Source organism: Primulina eburnea, chromosome 3, assembly GCF_022965805.1.
Source record: "Primulina eburnea isolate SZY01 chromosome 3, ASM2296580v1, whole genome shotgun sequence".
NCBI lineage: Eukaryota > Viridiplantae > Streptophyta > Magnoliopsida > Lamiales > Gesneriaceae > Primulina > Primulina eburnea.
Window position 1 is genome coordinate 46,394,137 of NC_133103.1, and position 17,888 is coordinate 46,412,024.

Below are 17,888 nucleotides of genomic sequence, written 5' to 3' on the forward strand. Positions count from 1 at the left end.
AGACTATTCCACTCGGTGAGTAATAATCACTTGGACAATCTAAGAGAGGGTTGTTCAGTGAATCATCAAATGATCAATCATCTTAATGAATGAACATCTTCACGCCTTATCAATGAAACATGATGTTTACATCACATATGCTAGTCTCAAACTTAAGCAACATTTATCCTTGTTTTCGATTGCTGATCTGACTAAGAATCTGTTTAGAATATATAATACACTTCCTAATGAGTTTCATGGTCTTACATTGAGAGACATATATCATGTTACTTATTATATATTCAATGAATTTATCTATGTTGTTTACATGAATATACATATAAAATATCGTAATTGAAAAAAATCGTAAAATATTATTGAAATATATAGCCGTTTTAGATCAAAATCAATAAATATCAAGCCTCGAGTTGGCTAAATGAGCACTTACTCTCTAACAAGTAACAGAAGAAAAAGAAAATCAAGAAACTTAAAACATATGATTTAAAATACATAGTTGAACACCACTCAGACAAATTACTAACCCAGAGAACGCATGAGCGTAGAAGTGATTTGTGTGGTAGAATTTTAGCTTTCGTTATCTGTATGTATAACATATAAATTAAAAGTTTTTGGAGATATTAGTTTTGAAATCTCACGTTGATAGATAATTAGTATAGATAAAATTAATTGAAAAAAAAGTTTGTAGTTGATTAATATTAAGAGTGAGTCTCATGTGAGACCGTCTCACGGATCATAATCCGTGAGACGGGTCAATCCTACTCATATTCACAATAAAAAGTGATACTCTTAGCATAAAAAATAATACTTTTTCATGGGTGACCCAAATAAGAGATCCGTCTCATAAATATGACTCATGAGACCGTCTCACACAAGTTTTTGCCTAATATTAAATAATGTCATGTGACACAAAATCAATCATCCATATTTAAAGGAGGATTTTTTTCCCGGATAAAATATGAGTAAGAGGATTATTCATGTCTTTTTTTTAATAATTAAAAATAAAAAATTATCACAAACATACCGTTGATAGTATTTAACTATTATATATTCTTACGTCACGCTGACACATCTCGTCTGTAGTATATATAATGCACTTCGGTGCGTGAATACACGTGAAGCTCGAACCAAATATTTTTCGAACTGGACCCTCTTCTCTTCCGTCGGCGGCGCCGATTGTCAATCTAAAACCTTACTTTAACCACCGCGTCTGAAGAAAAATATCGATTTCCAGTTGAGCTCTAAATATTTTATTTATTTATTTATTATAAATATAATTACAAAATGGGACATGTATTGACAGATTGTTGTTTGTACAGCTGCGATCGAGATGTCTGGTGGTGATTTACCGGCGGGAAATTGTACTGGGGAAGGAGCATCGGAGCTTGTGGTTGGTGAATCAGCGAGTAAGAATCTTGAACATGAGGAGGTCGAGGATAAAGTTGATGGCTTGACTTTGGACGAGCCACAAGGTAATTTTCTCATATGTTGTTGTATTAGGTGAAAGAGTGGATATCTAAAGTTTTGGTATTTGATCGAGGGGTGGAGTTGATTATTGTGAATAAGATAAGCAGGGTTGCTTATGTGAATTCATAAAAGAACGAACTGACGATGATTTTTTTGGTTAAAATTTTAATTAATGACTCGAATTCTGCTTCATTTGGGAAAGACGTGGTCATGTGACTCATGTCCTGAACTGAAAATGCTATATGTAATCAAGATATTTGTGAAGTTTGTGCTTCTGCCAGATGGTTTCAGCTTTCAATGAGATTTTTAGCTTTCTTTTGCGCTTCTGTGCTTAAAATTCAAAGGTTTGAACTTGTAATTCTGCTTCCCTACTTGTATAAGAACATCAGATGTATTAATTGAAGTAGGTAATATGCATTCTTGCATTAGACACCCCCCATGGCTGCATAAATCATTAATTCCTTGAAACTTATTGAATTGCATATGTTGACAAGAAACAGATATATGATTGTGTTGGCTACAAAGTCACATACTGAGGAATATATTATAAAGATCTATCTTTGCAACTTACCACTTTAAGAAACTAGAAAACCTCATTTTGTTGCCTATCAAGTTAGATAGTTGAGATCGGTGGTGCAAACCCTTGATGGAGTTCAAAGTAATTTGTTTGAAGGTGCTATTCACAAATTTTATCTGTAAATAAAACTTCCTAGCAGTTTGTTCCACCAATTCTCAATCATTAAAAAATATGACTAGATGGAATAGCCTGAGACTTTGATTAATGTAGTACTGGAAGCTGGATTAATACGAAGGTATCAAAGTTTTGTATAAAAATTTGAATAATTGTTGATCTTTATGGTATGTTGTAGCATGAGAATGTGGTTCCTCTTCATGAAGATGCATTTCACCATGGTACTGGCATATGGCAATTCATCATCTGTTACTTGAGAAACTTCTTTCTCAAGTCTGTAGCTTCATGATAGGTTTTCATTGCACCACCCCATTCCTGTTAATTTATTTCATACTTGGTCTCGAGATTGGAACTGTCATTTTCTAGCATGTGATTGAGTTGTATGAATTAGAGTTGGGCTAATGAGATTTGATAGCACCTCTTATAACTTTGGCTTTTCATGGTTACAGCTGCAAGAATTTTCTGAGCTTCTTGCGAAATAGTGTTGGACAAAGACCTGAATGAAAAAATCTATATTCTCTACATTCTTCTATCCCATCTCAGCTGCTTTCTGTGTAAAATCGTGGCCTTTTATTCTTCATTTTCATTATGCCTTCTATATGGCCTCATATGGACTTGTTGTGCTATGCCAACTTCTATCTTCAAGGAGTGCCATTTTATGTTTTTTGCACGACCTTTGTAGAGCCTTACCTGAGACTCCTACAATAAATCAAAAATTTCCATGCATAATAAAAACTTAAATAATCAGTAATTCGACAATAATCAAATCCCACCAATGCTGATAAAGTCCATAAAACAACGAAAATATAGCCAACCATGATCTCCCGAAACGCGAACAAAAATGTGGAAACAACATAATTGTTATACAAACATATCAATGGAGACAAATAAAAATCCCAACAACTAAATGGATACCCTCCTCCGAGTAAAATCTGGGTCTTGTCTAGCCACCGGCTCATCCAACCTGAGACTTGCCCATGAGAATAGGGTGCCCAAGTTAAAAGCAATGACGTAAGTGACCAAATCACTCAATACATAAATATGAGTATACAAACCTATATGCAAATGCATGTATCTTGAACTGGTGATCAGGGGTCAATACTGGAATCATCTTCAGTCTAGAGATGTCTAAGTGTGTAACACCCTGGTCCGTAGAATCAGTTGGTGGCTTTCACACTAGATAAGATTTTGGACCTGTAACGCTCGAGTCACTGTAGCGTGCGGTCCGTATAGTCAGTGGATGGCTCGCGGTACTCTATAGGCCAAGAAAGAGGGCTGCGGCCCTGTTCAACAAGGCTATATCAAATGATAACATGTCAATGTGATATGCAATGCAAGATATATACCACGACAATAAATTATTCAACATATGACAAGTAAAATATGCAATAAGAATGTATATTCCGCTGAATATCTCAGTCAGTAATTACACACTTTTACTATAGTATGGGTCACTATGCCTATTGCCTACGCTCTAATACTAGAGATCATAGTCAAAAGGATAAAGATTACTCATTCCGGACTCCTGTGCTCATTTCTCTAAACATGCTTTGTAATGATAAATTCTATCCCCATACTATTTCTAACGCTTTCGGATTTTGCCGATCGTTAGCTCTTTGGGGATGTTAGCTTCGCCTGTTGATCCTCGAGTTGTCGCCTATTTCGAACGTGTTTCGCAACTCGTTTGGCCTTCGAGTACGACTAGAAATACCTAGAATTGCACTGAGATTTGCGAGAAAAATTAAGTAAATGGTGTGAGAATTCTGAATCTGAAATGACCTATTTATAAGCAGAGTTCGGAAGTCCCGAATCTAGGTTCGAAAGCTCCGAACCTGCTCTGCTGTTACGTGTCATGCTCGCTTCGACACCACATTGGACAAATACGACCGAAAGATCCAAACCGAGGTTCGAGTTGGACACCTAAGTGGGTTCGGATGTTCCGATCACCCTTCAGAAGGTTTGAACCGTTCGGTGGTTCTGAACAAACCTTTGGTGATTCCGAACTAGATGCTGATTAAACACCTCATTTTACTTAATTAATGATGTCTTAATCATGTTTAAACAGTGCTTTTTTACTGTCAAATGAAGAGAAAGAACATGATTTTTGGAAATAAATAATGTACTTTTCATTATATCTCCCACAATATTTACAATCATTAGTACCCATTTATAGAAACATTAAGATAACAGAAAAATGAAACAGAATTGTAATCCTTTTAATTAAAGGATCTTCTAATTATCTTAAGTTACCAAGAGTTGATTTTGTCAATTATCTCTAATTATATCTTCTTATCCCCTCAAGCTGGTGAATAGATATCTATCATTTACAGCTTGGACAAAATCTCTTGAAACAACTGACCATTTAATTCTTTGGTGAATATGTTGGCTAATTGATTGCCTGAAGAAACATAAGGTGTACAAATTAAGCTACTATCTAGCTTCTCCTTAATGAAATGTCTATCAACTTCAATGTGTTTGTTCGATCGTATTGCATTGGATTATGAGCAAAGCTAATTGTTGACTTGTTGTCACAATAGAGTCTCATATGTCCACTTCTCTTTACTCTTAGATCGTCTAAGATAATCTTCAACCAAAGCAACTCACAAACCCCTTGAGCCATGGCTATGAATTCTGACTCGGCACTTGACCTAGCTACAACATCTCATTTCTTAGTTTGCCATGTGACAAGATTTCCTCCAAGGAATGTACAATACCCTGTAGTCAACCTTCTGTCACTAATTGATCTAACATAATCCGCATGTGTGTATGTTTCAAGTACCATATTGTCACATTTTTTAACATAATTCCTTTTCCCATAGTGCCCTTCAAGTATTGAAATACCCAGTCAATTGCACGTAAATGTGTCTCTTTTGGGTCATGCATGACTTGGCTGATCACACTTACAACATATGCCATTTCCGGTCTTGTGCGAGAGAGATAAATGAGTCTTCTCACAAAAGGCGCCGATACATATCTCTATTCACCATTTTGTCATGCCGACCTCTCCAAGCTTATGATTGAATTCTATAGGTGTGTTAATTGGTTTACAAGCCAATTTCCCTGTTTCTCGGAGCAAATCAGTGATGTATTTCTGTTGGGATATAAGTATTTCTTGCTTCGAATATGCTACTTCAATGCCAAGGAAGTACTACAACTTTCCCATATCTTTAATTTCGAATTGAATTGTTAGTCCCTATTTAAGGCCTTGTTTCTCTTTCTCATCATTCCCTGCGATAATAATGTCATCAACATAGACAAGTAATATAGTGACTAAACCAGAATTCGAGTGTTTAATGAACAAAGTATGGTCTCCTTGACTCTGTTTGTATCTCATGGATTGCATTACTCATGTAAGTCTTCCAGACCAGGCCCGAGGAGATTGCTTGAGGCGCCACCATACAGGGCCTCTTTTCAATCTACATATGGGTCCCTTTCTTACATTTTTCCCATATCCCGATGGAATGTCCATGTAAATTTCTTCCTCAAGGTTTCCATGTAAGAGGACATTTTTTACAACAACCTGCTGCAATACCCATCCATAATTTGCTGCCAAAGATAATAGAACTCAACCTGTAAGAAGGCATTTGTACATCAACCTGCTGCAATACCCATCAATAATTTGCTGCCAAAGATAATATAACTCAAAATGTATTCATTTTAGCAGCCGGAGCAAATGTTTCTTGATAGTCCACCTCATATGTCGGTGTATAACCCTTAGCTACCAGCCTCGCCTTATATTTCTTCATTGTGCATCTGATTTATATTTCACGGTGTATACTCATTTACACCCTTTTGATGTCTTTCCCAAAGGCAAATCAGTAATCTCGCAAGTGTTATTTTCTCCAAAGATTCCATTTCCACATTCATGGCTTGTTTCCAGTTTTCATTAGCAATGCTTCAAATAGTGTGGAAGGGATATGAATGTGTTCAAACTTACTAAGAAGCTTTTATGTGATGGTGAAAAATTGTCAAATTTTAAGACATGGTAGCGTGGGTGTTTTATGCAATCTCTGATTTCATAGCGAAGGGCAATAGGAACGTGCAAGCTAGGGTCATCTACCGAGTGAGGTGTATGTTCATTGTGTGTGATGGGAATTTCAATTGTTACCTCAGGTGTAGAGCTCGGTTCGGACTCTTGGATTTGCACAAGTTTAGGGACTGAGAGAGCTTTCCACCTTGAATATGTTCAACCAAACAATCTCGGGACATCTCTTGGGACATTTTCTAGGACAGATTGAGGGCTTGGCAGATTAGAACTTAGAAGGTAGGTAAAATAAAAGGATCCTCATCCTCCTTATCTTCCAAACCTGGGTACTCCCCCTGAAGGTGACGAGTAGGGAAATAAAGTTCATTTTCATGGAACGTGACATCAATATTCATCACGTTAAAGAATGAGGGGATAATTGTGGTTTTTGAAATTTTTCTTTCTTTATATTTCTTTATCCTCATTGTGGAAATGATGACTGCTGGTCACTCTTGTTGATTTCTAATTTAGTTTGTTTTAGGTGTATACATTTCTTAGGTATGACAGTTTGTCTGTGAAACTTTATCCTTTTTATGTATTACATTAATTTCCTTTTCCTTCTAGAATCACGTGGGATCATAACCATGATTTTCCTGTTTGCTTAACTGATGCTACCTCAATAAAAAGTGTATTCTGTGTTACAATATACAAAGAGTTGATAATAGGAAGAAGTTCTCTGGAATTGTTTGGTTGTGGTGACTTTCGTCACCATTCTTTTTGTTATGTTTGTAAGCGTATTGAATTTTGTTTTCGTGTGTATTTACTAGCACACCTTGTTTGATGGTTCCACTGACAGTCTAGTGTATTTTTCTTTTAACTTTCTGATTGAGTGAAGATTTTTATGGATTCATTCATATGAGGAATCTGTATTCTTCACTTTGAATTGTTGTAGAATTCTATTGATGAGCTCTTCTGTTTAATAGTTTTATTTAACTTTTTTCTGTCTAACTTTTACATTGCATGTATTTGATAATGTTAGAAGCTGCAGAGAAGAAGAAGAAGAAGAAGAGTAAAAGCAAGTGAGAAAATAATATTCACATATATCCCTTGGTTTTTTTCTTTCATTGTTTTGAGATTTTTGTCTTTGTTTTCCAGCTGGGCTACGAGTAACTTGTAATCATCTTTTTCTTATTTGCAGGAAGAAGAAAGAACCACCTCAGCAAACTGACCCTCCATCTATTCCTGTTTTAGAACTCTTTGCATCGGGCGAGTTTCCGGAGGGTGAAATCCAACAATATAAGGATGAGTATGTCTGTTTATTTATTATTTTTGTTCCTTTTAGTAGTTAATATATGGTGCTAAGTTTCTAGATACTTCACTAACTCTTTGGAATGAAAAGTAAGAGCTTTGTGATATTTTTCTTCCCTTTAGTTACTGTGAATTTATTTTTGTTTTGCTGAGAGATTGTTGGTCTAGAAAAAAGAAAATGAATTATAAGTAGGAACAAAAATAAAAATCCTTGGGAAGAACAAAATTATTTCATTTGAAAGAATCAAGATATATATCCATAGTGATTATTGATAGGTGCATGGAATGATAATGATTCCATATAAAAAAAACCTTGTTATGCGTGTGTCCTTGTTAATTCTCTAATTTGGGTACGAGTCAAGATTGAAGAACATTGCTTTTTATGTTTTCGTATGTGTTCCTCATTTATCCTTTTCCATACATCCACTCTAATTGGGTTTCTCTTAGATTTTCTCTTTTAATTGGTCCTTGATTGTGATTCATAAAATTTTATGGCTTTACTAGATTTGATGTGTTGAAGTTCTGAGTAGCTTTAGTCCAGGTCGAGGGTTCTGTTTGTTTATGGCTTCCTTCTAAATAAAATTTGAACTTTTTTGAAAATATTTGCTCTATGATCACGAAGCAAGTTTGTGGTTGTTGATTTGTCGCGTGTCACCTCTTGTAAATTCTATTCGTCCAAAACTAGTCGTCCGAGTATACTATTTAGGAAATTATTTGATATAAAACAGGTTTGTGATCCTTGATATGTCTTTGTTACCTCTCACACATTTTATTATTTTCACTAGAGTCATCTCCCTGGTGCTTTTTTGGCAATCATCTTGTAGCAATTTGCATTTATTCAGGGCCATAGGAATTTACTCTGGTATTATACTATTATTTTCAGGCTGAGTGAGGTTTTTCTCCAATATTTCAAATAATAGTATGTGTTGCATCTCCGAGCTTATTGATTTTGTTAGGCGTGCTCCAGATTCCAAGATTTAGGTGGGTTGTCAACAATAGAAGATGAGGTTTTTTTATGGAGTATTTTGTGGCAATCAGTGATCATTAGGGCTGTCTTTCTAAGTTTAAGGTTCATCAAAACTCCTTTTTACTTGAAGGAGTAGAGGCAGCTGAATTCTAGAAATGGAGATGCCTTCAGTCATAAATCATCTATTATGAAGAAAAAGATATCATCTGGTCCTTAAAAGATTTTCTGGAACTACTGTTAAAATTTCTTGTAAACTTAAGGATTGTCATTTAGATTACTTGAGGATAATCAGTATCAAAGAAAGAGATGTCTCTCCTCCTGTACTGTAGTTATTTCTTATCACTGGGAGATAATAATTAAATTTGAATGTGGGGTAGCAAGTTTTTTCCTTTATATGTATCAATGAGGCTCATCTGTCTTTCATTTAGTGTTTCTATACCTTGCCACTGCATCAATTAGCTATTTTTAAGTGCAATCAATTTTACAAAAAATTATATTGTTTATTTATCTTTATTTCTGAAATTTTAACTCAATATAGGAACGTGTGGAGAATTACATCCGAAGAGAAGAGAGAACTAGAACGATTGGAAAAGCCAATTTATAATGCAGTTCGCCAAGCAGCAGAAGTTCACCGTCAGGTAGCTTTCACTTGTCATATACTAGTATAATTGGGCGCATTTGAACAAAATTTAGTTAAGAATCAGCATGCATTCACAAGTTATGTTAATACTGGACAGGTCCGAAAGTATGTAAAACAAATTTTGAAGCCTGGAATGTTGATGATAGACCTTTGTGAGACCTTGGAAAATACAGTTCGTAAATTAATATCTGAAAATGGTTTGCAAGCAGGAATTGCATTTCCTACAGGATGTTCATTGAATTGGTAAGTTTGATGTCAGCTGGGGAATCTGACCTTGTGATGTTTAGGCCTAGGTAGGCTTTCCGTGATAGTGCACTTGTTCTAATGACTTCATTCTATTTCTGCCCACTTTTATTTCAGGGTGGCTGCTCATTGGACACCAAATACTGGAGATAAAACTGTACTACAGTATGATGATGTGATGAAACTGGACTTCGGAACTCATATCGATGGTGATATAGCTTTTGCTCTGTGTTAATACTTTCGAGGCTCCTTGATCTTTTTTGCCAGACTGCGTTTTACTTTACTTAGTTTTAATGCTATATTGGTTTTTTTTGTCTTCAGGGCATATAGTCGACTGTGCATTTACTGTTGCATTTAACCCAATGTTTAATCCACTTCTCGAGGCCGCGAGGGAAGCTACGAATACGGGAATCAAGGTGGGCTTCCTACATTTTATGCAAACATCTTTTTCTTAAACCTATATTCTGCATAATGAACAGTGAAACCTCACGAGAACAACTCGGTGCTACTTGTGAAATTTTGCTTATTTTCAGGAAGCTGGAATTGATGTGCGCTTATGTGATGTTGGTGCAGCAATCCAGGAGGTCATGGAGTCATATGAGGTTGAAATTAATGGAAAGGTGTTTCAAGGTATAGGCTTGAGCAGAATACTAGTAACTTGTGTGAGATACACTCTGCTCAGTGCTGGTGTAGCATGTTTTGTGTTGGAAATTTATTGGTCTTTGAAAGCATATTGTTGCAACCACAAAATTATACTGATTCACCAACAATAATCAGCTAAACAAAGAAGGTGTTAAGGTGAAATTAAATGGCATATAATGAAAACCATAGTTCCCCGAGGTAGTCTTTGTATGGTAGTCCTATATACCAAGACAATCCACTCTCTTTACCCCAGCGTAAGTTAGTAATCTCGCTCAAACAAAATAATAGCCTACTCAACTATACCCAACTCCCTACTCTTGTATTTTTCTTTGTCCCTTCCCCAAGTCATTACTTCTCAGTGTTCTAAATGACCGCTCGGCTTTGTCTAAGACGGTCTCTATAGACGATCTGAGGCTATCCGGCGGGCAAGCAGGTGGCAGTGGAGGCGGCTGACGCAGTCAATGATTTTAAAATCCTGGACAACAGTCAAATAATTTTAAAAATCAGTCAAAATCAATCAATTTAAAAAACCCTAGATATAATAAAAACACCTCTCACACTCTTTTTTATTTACTTTTGGTTTCAAGTGTCTTTCACTATCAGCCACTATCTGCCTCAAAGTGCCTCCGGCCGCCATTAGCCACCATCTTAATTATCTTGTTAATTTGCATTTATATATTTATTTGTACTTTGTCTAGGTTGTATTATATTGTATGAGTTTTTTTTATGCATGAACATTATTTAATTACATATAATACATAAAAAATGATGATTATTTGTAATTACATTGCATGATTATAAATGATTACCTGTAAAAAATTGCTAAAATAAATTCAACCGCTGTGCCTAGGCGGCTGACGCGGCAACTGCCTCTCGCCATTTACAAAATTGTTACTTCTAGATCTAGACGCTGACTTATCCCAGATATACCCAAGTCTGTAAACATATATATTTGAGTTATTTTTGTTGCATTTTCTTTCTTCAGAGGACAAGTACTGGACACAGAATAAAGCACATGTACTCTTTAAACTGATAAAGGCAGAGCTTACTCCTAATTTACGAATATTATAATTTGTTGCTCCAGTAAGTATGTCACCATGTCAATCACCACTTTATGGCAAATTACAGCCAGGTTGATTACTGGACTGCATTCTCTCTCTCTGTCGCCTAGATATCAAAAGTTCCAGGCCACCTGGAATTTGAAATTGGTCTTGGAAATTCTGTTTTGAAGGAATTATTGAAAATTCACTTCACTTGACAGGTTGACTGTGGATAGTAAAAAATTGCTGGATTATTCTGTTTCTAGATGTTCATGGATCAGTAGAAATTTTAAGCCGCTTTATCTTTATCTATTTAGCTCGAGAGATTGAAGTAGTCTGGTTAATCAAGCAATCAAACATGAATTGATGAATATAAATTAATTGCTAAATAAGATTAAAATTTCCATATTTTGTTATTTTTTGTAGCTTGTACTTGGAGTTGCTTTACTACGTTTTGATGTTATACCCTACGTTTTGAAGTTATACGATTGCTCTGGATGGTTTGGCTGTTTTGGCAGTAAAAAGTATTCGGAATTTGAATGGGCATAGTATCGGGAGTTATCAAATCCATGGTGGGAAATCTGTTCCTATAGTTAAAGGAGGGGAACAAACAAAAATGGAAGAGGGTGAATTTTATGCAATTGAGACTTTTGGATCTACAGGTGACATATTCTGTTTACGTTGAAGTAGAAACTGTTGAATTAGTAATGCTGGATACAAAAAGCTTTATGTTTCTCCTCTTTTTCATGCAGGGAAAGGATATGTCAGAGAAGATCTAGAATGCAGCCATTACATGAAGAATTTTGATGTTGGCCATATTCCTCTGCGGTTGCCCAGAGCAAAGCAGTTGTTGGCAACAATTAATAAAAATTTCTCTACATTGGCCTTTTGTAGGCGTTATCTAGACCGCCTTGGGGAAACTAAGTATTTGATGGCACTGAAGAATTTGTGTGATGTTGGTATTATTCAGGTATGAATTGTTGTTTAAGAAACTTACACTATACTTCTTATGGCAAAAAAAAAAGTCAACATTTTTTAGCTGCATTTATTTCTATGTTGGAAAATTAAACTGAAAAATATGCAAGCTTGGGCTTGATCTACAGTTACATATTGCATAAATTGAAATGATTTTTCTCCCAAGGTCTAATGTTCACAAGTATTTTTTCCCATAAATCTCAAAGTTGGTTTCACAACTATTATTCCGCACAATTGGAGTCTTGGCTAGCTCAAACCTGAGCCTCTCCCCTTAACCCTTTTGGGTTAAAATAAATGTTTATGACAAAAAAAAAAACCAAAGGATCAATAGAAAAACTATAAAAATTAAAGCAATACTCCAGCTGAATCATCAAAACTAGGAGACAGATTTGTAATAGGTAGTCTCAGTTATTATGATGTTATCATGCAATTAATAATGTAGTGATTCTAGCCTTGAACTTGCGCTCGAGCTTGATGTGATCTAAATTTTCTTGTAACACCTGATTGAGAACTATCTAGCTAAAATAAGAAGCTATCAGTTGGCATGAGCTTATCAGCAATTTTAAATGTGGAGGAATGCTGGACAAAGTTGCCAAATGGTCCATTCTAAAGAATATAGAATAACCATAGAACGATTAGTGTTCATCTTGGGTGTAGGTATGTGTTCGCCAACTTACAATGTTGGGATACGGAAAATAAAATGTAATGGCCAATAGCTCTCCTCGTATATGAAATTCTGATGTTGCAGCTATTAAAAGATGGAAGACAATCAAACTTCAGTACTTGTTTGTGTGATGGATTCGGTTTTGCTAATATGGTCTCACCAAGAGAGAATATCAGACAAGGTGTAAAATATTAGTTGTATTGGTGTGATAGTAGTATAGAGATGAAGTGTACGTTCTCATAATCACGACCCAGATGAATGGTAAATCGAATCTTCAACAGTATAACAAACCAAAATTATTCTTCCCATTCCTTACACTTGCTTGAATTTCATCGTGGTAGCTTCATTATCCTGCATAGTAGAGTTGAACTTTGTCAGATAGATGTTTGATTGCGATTACTGCAACCTTTGATGATTATTGAGTTTTTTTTGCATGCATTTAGTGATCTAGCTTCCACCATAATTGGTTTATATCAAACTGATATATTAAATGTGTATTATATTGCGACTTTGACAGCCGTGCCCTCCTCTCTGCGACAGTAAGGGGAGTTATGTGGCTCAGTTCGAGCACACAATTTTACTTCGTCCTACTTGCAAAGAAGTTATATCGAGAGGTGAAGACTATTGAGATGAGGCCGAGAATTGCTGATATGACTTGGGAAAATACTGATGTAGTGTTAATATTGTTGACGTGTTCGATGTCTCATCAATACTCCCCTGAAAATTGATTAAATTTGAAAAACAAGTGTCAGTTAATGAAATAAAATAGAGAATTGACTTACAACATGACCAATAATGGAAAGTGTGCAAATTACAGAACCAAAATACTGCTAATTCTGTGAGGGTCGCAAAGACGTCAAATATCCATTATTCTAAGCTCAAAATAACACGAGTGATACAAAAATATATTTAAGCATAATATCCTAGACTCTAATATTGAATAATAAGGAGACAGTTTTGGTGTCCTATCCCGATGTACCCAAAATATGTTGTGAAAGCAACACAGAAATCCACCAGTCCTCCACACGATGGACAGAGCACGACACAATCCTCTGTCTAACAAACTCCACATGTACAGGCCAAAGTATATACTTCGTGTGTTGGAGTTTTTTAAACATCATATATATTTATTTCCCTTTGTAATTGGAGTGGATTCGAAGGTTTCTTTGTCGACCAATTCAATGGGTAGTACTAGTTGAGAGCTTTGTCATATCATTACACCAATTCAATCTAGCTTGATGGACTTCCCAATTCCACATGCATGCATATGCTATGAGAGCAATGCAGTGGTAGACGCATTGGCTAATTCTTCTCTTAGACTCTCATTCCTTCTCAGAAGCACAACAGTTGATATGGATGAGACAGATTGATTTCTCGATCGCGTGTGAATTCTTCGATCATAAACTATGTCTTTTAATGGTAAATTACATTAGAAAATGGTTTGGTATTAGTCAAGGACATCTCCAATATGACATCAAAACAGGGGCACTCCAAATTTGGCGCAGGTTTTCCAGGGCCAAATTTGGTGCACTTATTTTATTTTTTTATTTTTTAATGTTATTATTTGTTTTTAAATATTATAAATATTACTTAGATTAGATTATAATATTTTATTATTTTAATAATTAGAAATGTAAACATAAAATTTAAAAATATTTAACAAAATAAATTTATAAATAGATTTTTAAATAAATAATTTTTTAATATTTAATTAATGATTTGATTTAATGATTTGATTTAATGATTTTTTAGTGATTGTCGATGATCATGTCAAATTTCAAAAATTTCTTGGTCTATATAAAAAGATGAAAGATAGAAGTGCTCATCACTTCTCACTACAAAATGTTTTAATTGATTCAAATGTTTGAAGTTTTATTTAATTCATTTCTTATATTCAAGTTATTAATCAATTTTAATAATTTCGTGTTTTACTTCGTATTCTCTATATAATACAAATAATATATAATAATTAAATATTAAACTTAAATATTGTTATTTACCTTTATTAATAATATAATTTTGATTATATAACATAAACATTATTATAATTATATTGTTGATTTATAAAAAAAATATTATATAAAAATAAAAATTAATATATGTAAAATAAAATGAATATTCCGAGAATATTGGTCTAAGATTTGAAGTAAATGATTTGAGTAGTTGAATTTTGAGTTTAGTGCATAAATTATATTTTTCAGTTTAAAATTTGCGCTACAATATAAGTAAGAGATGATTATCTAACCTTAATCATTTTTTTTATAAAAAAGATGATATATTTCAAATACACTTAAAACTTGGTTTTTTTTAAAAAAAACATTTTTTTTATTAAATCTATTTTCCTAAATATCACTGGAAAGGTAAATAGAGAATTTGGCATATAATGTTCTTAAATGGAATTGTGAGGAGTCTGAAGAGTGAGTGGTCATGGCGGCAGCTGTTACTGCTGCTACTCAATCCTTTCTTCGCTCGCGCTACACACTCCGCCGCCTGCATCTCTTAATCAAGACTAATTCCCATGGCCGCCTCTCCTTCCCCGTTTCCACCGTAACCAGCAACGGCAGCAGAATCATGTCTTCATCATCCTCAAGAAGAAGAACGCAATGCTACTGCACTGAGCAGGCCCAGGATAACGCTAAACCAACAGGAGCCGCGACGACAACATTGGAATCAGCGGGGAATGATGGGGATGCTGCCAATGATTCGAAGAACATTATAAAGGAAACGTGCAACACGTTGGACATACGGGTTGGGAGGATCGTCAAGGTATGGCGGCATGAAGAGGCCGATTCCCTCTATGTTGAGGAGGTGGATGTGGGCGAGCCAGAACCCAGAACCATATGCAGCGGCCTAGTCAATTACATTCCCATTAACCTTCTCCAGGTGAATCCATATTACCTTTATTTTGCATTTTTTATTCTTCCTTTCCTATTCGTAATCACTTGGTTTGATTCGATCTTGTTTGATTTCTTGCCCGATTGACTTGCGGGGTCCGCCCGCCTCAATTCTGTTTGTTATCGTCTCTTTCTTGTGTTCCTAGGCTGAAGAAATATACTTGACCGAAGGGACCGAATTTTACAGAGCCTTGTGTTTTATGCCCATTTGTTACCCTTTACCATTTGTCTGTACAGGACAGGAATGTGATAGTTCTTGCTAATCTAAAGCCTAGAAATATGCGTGGCGTGAAATCATCCGGGATGTTGATGGCGGCCTCTGATGAAGCACATGAGAAGGTTGAGCTTCTTGTGCCGCCTGAGGGTGCTGTACCTGGTGAAAGAGTGTGGTTTGGTTCTGAAGATGAGAAAGACAGCCTACCTGAGATTGCAACACCAAACCAGGTAAATTCTCCTGTTAAGATTCGTGATTGATTTATATTACATTTATGAAATCAAAATGTTGTCAACACATTCATCTGTGAGATATTATTTAGTGCATAAAGGGTATTTGAAGGATCGTGATAATACTTCATGAAAAAGAACAGTTAAAACGTTTTTGAATGGACCCCTGCATGTGTTTCTTCTATTTGGATTTTGGCCAAACCATAAAAAGAGCACAATTTTATTCTGTTTCCGTGTCATTACTTCTCCAATACAACCTAGAAAATGAAGTTCTAATTTTCCTGTGTGATCAAACTTTTTACCACTGAGGTTCTGAATTCACCAGGATGAAATCTTGAATCAGGATGTAAACGTTTCCTCATGTTTTTTGCTCTGATTTCTTTGATAAGTGCTACTCTTAGTAAATTTTAAGTGCCTGAAGCATGTTGCGTGTACTGGGGATGATATGCGACATAAATGATAGTGTTTTAATTATAGTTTCCAATGGATACAATCACTTATCTGTGAACTGCATATTGCTAGAATGATTAGGAGTAGCAGTGAACAAGATCAGAAAAGCCCTATCTATCAGTGTGATAAAGCCATCGGAATAATAGTTATCTAGCATTCATTAGTGTTACTAAACCAAGTGCTGGGGATTGTATAACTGGATTATAATGCTGTTTATGTGATTTTTAGAGTGTTACAGCAGATGTTAGAAATATACTTGGTTTTTCGTGATCTAGAAGCTATCCAAAAATAGGTCCATGCTGCTTGTTCATGTGAACAAAATAATCTCAGGTGCATGCTCTAGAATTTTTGTTGACTAAAGGTCATTAAACCTTGGAAGGTCTTGGGAAGTTCTTGAAAGAAATTTACATCATCGTGTGATTGGAGTACGGTATATAGTAACTTTAGGGAAGCCATTATAATCAATCTCCTGATGAAGATTTGTAGTAGAAAGAGCATAGTGTGGTGCGATCGATATCCTCGAGCCATCGACTGGGAAGGACAAGGAAAGGGAAAAGGGAATCAAACACTTGTTTTTTTGTTTTTAATTGTCATATCTTTTAAGACCAATTTCATGAAGCAGTTGAAACCGTTTTCCAGTTTCTTAATTGTTTGGATTGGAATCCTACCATAAATCCTGGGTTTTGAACTTTTTTTTCAGTTTTAATTTCGGGAGATGTTTTTAATTTTGGTTCACGATTCAAAGGAATTATGGTCATGGCTACTTTCGTACAGTACTCATCAAATTTTTAGAATTCTTTCTATCATCTTTTACCTCAACTACTCTAGCTCTTGACCTGTCTGATGGCCTTTTACCTCTAATAGACTTGCAACTTGGCTATCCGATACTGTGCAGGTTCAGAAGAAAAAGATTTGGGAACTAGTCCAACCACACCTAAGGACCGACGACTCTTGTATTGCTATGCTTGGCCTGGACCACATGAGAACATCAGCAGGTGTAATAATCTCTGAGTCGCTGAGGAATGCCAAAATATCATAATAAAAATGTTCAATGCATACTGTTGTTTAATTTTACCTTTATGTTTTGACACTGAAGAGATATTTTCTGCATGGCTGTATTTCATTAATAATCCTTTTGTATTGAATTTGTTGGTAAATTTATGGTGAATTGTTGGTAGGGATGATGAATAATGTTCCATACAATCAAACAAAGCATTAATGGAGAATTCATGTCAACTTGCATTGACTAGAAAAGGATTAAAACCAAAATTAGCTTGTTGTCTTGCTGGATAAAATTTGTCAATTGTTGTTGGGTCAAGCGTCGTCTCTTGGACACAAGGAATGCGAGGGTTCGAGACAAATATTTCGATAACCTTAGGGTTTTTTTGGGTGTAGAATTTTTATATAAGTAAATATTTATTACTTAAAATAAAATTCAAAAGTTAAAATTTATTTTAAAAATAAAAAATAACTAAAAATTTTATCTAAAAATTTGTTCTTTT

The 17,888-nt window shown here is 35.1% G+C and overlaps 2 protein-coding genes and 1 long non-coding RNA gene across 5 annotated transcripts; 2 read left to right on the plus strand and 1 right to left on the minus strand.

Annotated features, from left to right (window-relative positions):
- The first annotated feature begins 1,071 nt into the window (after positions 1-1,071).
- On the plus strand, positions 1,072-13,365 carry LOC140827671 (methionine aminopeptidase 2B-like). Of its 3 annotated transcripts, none has more exons than XM_073190444.1 (12): positions 1,072-1,230; positions 1,317-1,469; positions 7,159-7,198; positions 7,318-7,425; positions 8,933-9,032; positions 9,132-9,277; positions 9,395-9,486; positions 9,599-9,693; positions 9,811-9,907; positions 11,478-11,621; positions 11,712-11,929; positions 13,116-13,365. In XM_073190444.1, the coding sequence occupies exons 2-12, from the start codon at positions 1,328-1,330 to the stop codon at positions 13,224-13,226; spliced, it is 1,293 nt and encodes a 430-aa protein (XP_073046545.1). In that variant the 5' UTR covers positions 1,072-1,230; positions 1,317-1,327; the 3' UTR covers positions 13,227-13,365. The 3 variants fall into 3 exon arrangements, with proteins under 3 accessions (XP_073046545.1, XP_073046546.1, XP_073046547.1); XM_073190445.1 differs by having other exon boundaries at positions 7,162-7,198; XM_073190446.1 differs by having other exon boundaries at positions 7,168-7,198.
- Positions 9,816-11,538, minus strand: LOC140827673 (uncharacterized). The gene is made up of 2 exons (XR_012117003.1): positions 11,426-11,538; positions 9,816-9,927 (listed from the first exon to the last, which is right to left on the minus strand). It is a non-coding gene; the product is annotated as an uncharacterized lncRNA (long non-coding RNA).
- A 1,616-nt stretch (positions 13,366-14,981) lies between the features above and the next one.
- LOC140827668 (uncharacterized) lies at positions 14,982-17,622 on the plus strand. Its single transcript, XM_073190438.1, has 3 exons — positions 14,982-15,481; positions 15,730-15,936; positions 17,282-17,622. The coding sequence occupies exons 1-3, from the start codon at positions 15,026-15,028 to the stop codon at positions 17,423-17,425; spliced, it is 807 nt and encodes a 268-aa protein (XP_073046539.1). The 5' UTR covers positions 14,982-15,025; the 3' UTR covers positions 17,426-17,622.
- Positions 17,623-17,888: the final 266 nt, after the last annotated feature.